The sequence below is a fragment of the Scardinius erythrophthalmus genome (assembly GCF_964197995.2).
Source record: "Scardinius erythrophthalmus genome assembly, chromosome: 6".
Taxonomy (NCBI): domain Eukaryota; kingdom Metazoa; phylum Chordata; class Actinopteri; order Cypriniformes; family Leuciscidae; genus Scardinius; species Scardinius erythrophthalmus.
This window is the reverse complement of record NC_138226.1, coordinates 42851381-42854695: the sequence shown is the minus strand read 5'-3', so window position 1 is coordinate 42854695 and position 3315 is coordinate 42851381. Positions and strand designations below refer to the sequence as shown.

The following is a 3315-nucleotide window of genomic DNA, read 5'->3' as shown; positions in this document are numbered from 1 at the left end:
ATAACAAAATAGAAGTAGCATTCGGTACGTGACGAAGTGCAGTGTACATGCAAAGAAAAGCGCTCCTTGTTTGACCTGTGATTTTCATGTCTTTTGAACAGAAATAAATGTGTTGCCCCAGGAAGTGACATCACATCCTTCTTAAAAGTGTAACACACAGCATAAGCAGTTGTCCTGCCGATTTTTTCTTTGATACACTAACCGGACTTTGAGTTACAGCCATTTGAAATGTGTATTTGTTTGCTCTTCCGGGGGCCGTTGCTGGGCCCCTGGGGGTGGAAGGGCAGTACAATCTACACATATCTATTCTCCTCATCATGGACAACAAACTTTGTTGAGTCACATTTAAATATCTTAAAATTTTCCATTTACTGTACCAAACACCACTTTCAATACACAATATTTACCATACTTTATTACACAACAGTTTATTGGAGGACACAGCATAAAGTTGATAAAATAGCAAAAAGACAAATGAGATTCAAGATAAATAAAAATGGGTCTTCAAAAATACATTAGCATCATATTAATCAATTCACAGCTGCTGAAGCAACAAAAATGAGTGCCACAGAATCCTATTCAGTCATCTATGATACAGAAAACAGATTTGATATTGTGTTGGAAAATAATGATTCATTATCACAGCTAAACTGGTTTCTTGCTCTTCCCTATACATGTCTCTATCATGTCCATGTTCTTCTTCCTCGTCTAAACAGTTTGTTCAGTTGTACCCTACAGTACAACAGATGAACAGAAGAGGTGATCACTGATGTGGTGTAGCTTTTTCTCAACCAGAAGGAGTCATAGTACGTTGAGGCCATTGTCGAGAGTGAACTGCAGTGCTAATAGAGTGTCGTAATTGTGTGCCAAGGTCAGGATTTTTGTTAAATACATTAATTTTGGTCTGTTTTTCACCAATCCCTATCACATACCCCCAGAACAATTGGAATATACACGACACATGTTGCATGGGACCATTCACTGATACTTCTGAATCTTGATGCTGGTCACTATTCACTGCTATTATCTGGACGAGCGGAAGCATATTTTGTTTTTTAAATTTCTCCTTGTGTGGCCCGAAAAAGAAAGAAGGGTATACGGCATTAGAACAATACCAGGGTGAGTAAAAAAAAATAAGAATCATATTTTCATTTTTTCTTTTAAGAAAGAAAATATTTGTATTATTGCAGAGTTTTATCTGACTTTTTTACAGCATGACAAGCTTGATTAATTATGACCCCAAGAACAAGGTAGTATTTTATTTCGGAAAATGTTACATCAGAATTTTACAGCAAAAACATCACATCAGAACACCAAAGATACAGAGAAAAGTTATTGATTACAGCGTGTCTGATTGTAGAATGTGTCGAGCTGCTGGATTCAGTGCAGCAGGAAGTAGGAAAGCAGAGAACAGCAGAGGAACAGGAAGCTCTGGGTGACACTCTGAGCACCGTTACACAGGTTCCCCTCACAACATGAGATGCTCCGAACATTTTTAACCGATGATGTGGCATCACAAAGATTTTTAGAGACACAGCCTTTTACAACAAATGACTGGCCATCAACATTCTCTGATATAAAGAAAGAAGAAAAACAAAAAAACAAAGGCTGATTCAGTCTAAGCTGTACATTGGTATTTGCGATCTGTATCAAATGTTTAAACCTAAGAGAGTTTAAAAGATAATGATCTTCCTTTTCCAGATTCTCACCTGTTGCTGTAATGCAGCGGTCTTCGTCTCCTGAACAGCTCAATGTTTTTGAGCAGCTCTTTTCATCACAAGTGTAACATTTCTTTCCATTTGGGACATTAGATGGATCTACAAGAGGAAAACATGTATTCTTTAATTTTATTTTCTGTACAAAATATCCAATGAAACAACACTCCTTTATCTGCTCCATTCAATCAGTTCACGACAGACAGCCACAACCTGCATTTTATTTTCTGATTGAATGTCATTTGGAAGTAAAATGAGTGTTGACTTTACAGAATATTTGCACATTGTCATTTAAGTACAATACCTGGAGGATCTTGGAGGTTACACAGGTCTGTGTTACAGCAGGAAGTAATCGCCCTTACATACCCAAGGTTTAAGGACCCACTTTGACAGACAGGAACACAACCTTTACCAATAACTTTAGAAGTAATGTCACCTAAAAAATATGAATGATACAGGAAAGACCAATTAAACTGGAACATTTATTTATAAATGTCACATTTAGAACTTTTTTATTATTTTTTTTTAAATAAAGATCATAACAGTCTGAGAGAAAACAAATTTAAAAATCTTTGTAGAATATTTTGTGATTGAAATAGTAAATTCCATCAGAAAAACAAGTATTTGTTCTGTCGCAGCTCCAGTAAATAATAGCAGCATTTTCAGTCAAATATAACTGTAAACTTTAAATCATATTGGACTTACCAACTTTTGTTACTGCTGTTGAACTCTCGCACTTAGAAGATCCAACTGGACATGTTGTAGCCGTTTGATCTGCACAAGAACCCGTCAGACCCATGCACTCATAACAACTGAGAGAGTGTCCTTTAGTAATAAAAAAGAGAGAATGAGACATCAATTATCTGTATTTGTACCCAGTAACATTACAAACATTATTTGTCTTTGTACCTGCAGTAAAAAGAATGAAGAGAAGAAAAACAGAGACTTGCAGATCCATCTTTGATCAGGATGTGAATTAAATAATGTGCCCGTTTCAGCGCTCATTTTATAGTGTATCAAAAGGGGAGGATCTTCATGGGAAATGAAAGTTTAACAGAAGTAGAATTTTCATGAAACAGAAACTTAAGCTCACATAATTCAATTGCCAGTTAAAGATTAAGAAAAGTTTAACAAGGATTTGCAAGAAATGTAATATACTAAAACCAATCTTCTTAAAGTGATAATTGTGAAATTCTGTCATCTTTTATTCACCCTCATTGTAGGAGCCTAATTTTGCTTATGTTCAGTGACAATTATTACATACTATGTGGTGCATTTCAGTATTTGAATGTTTTTGGTTTGAATGTAAATTTTCTTTATTCGTGTGTACTATTTTTTTAATTGAATACCTTTATTGTCATTATATTAGCCTGGCTCCGGCCTCCTACGTACTTTCGCTCAATTTTCATTTTCCTTCAGTAGAGGTCTGGGTTTGTGGTATATTCTTGGGTTCCCTTTCGAGGGAACTCGAACTGCGTCGACTACCACACTTTGGGGAACGCCCTTAGCGTAATGCATCTGAAGTATCAATGAAACTAATCCAATCCTGATTGGTGCTGCGTCATGAGGTAACATGTGACGGCATACACGGAAGCTACAA

General features: G+C 36.1%; 1 protein-coding gene across 1 annotated transcript; it reads right to left on the bottom strand.

Annotated features, from left to right (window-relative positions):
* Positions 1 to 390: 390 nt before the first annotated feature.
* On the bottom strand, positions 391 to 2732 carry LOC308692047 (urokinase plasminogen activator surface receptor-like). Its single transcript, XM_081367731.1, has 5 exons — positions 2625 to 2732; positions 2421 to 2540; positions 2020 to 2151; positions 1710 to 1817; positions 391 to 1571 (listed from the first exon to the last, which is right to left on the bottom strand). Exons 1-5 carry the CDS (start codon positions 2671 to 2673, stop codon positions 1381 to 1383), a joined length of 600 nt encoding a protein of 199 aa, XP_081223857.1. The 5' UTR covers positions 2674 to 2732; the 3' UTR covers positions 391 to 1380.
* Positions 2733 to 3315: the final 583 nt, after the last annotated feature.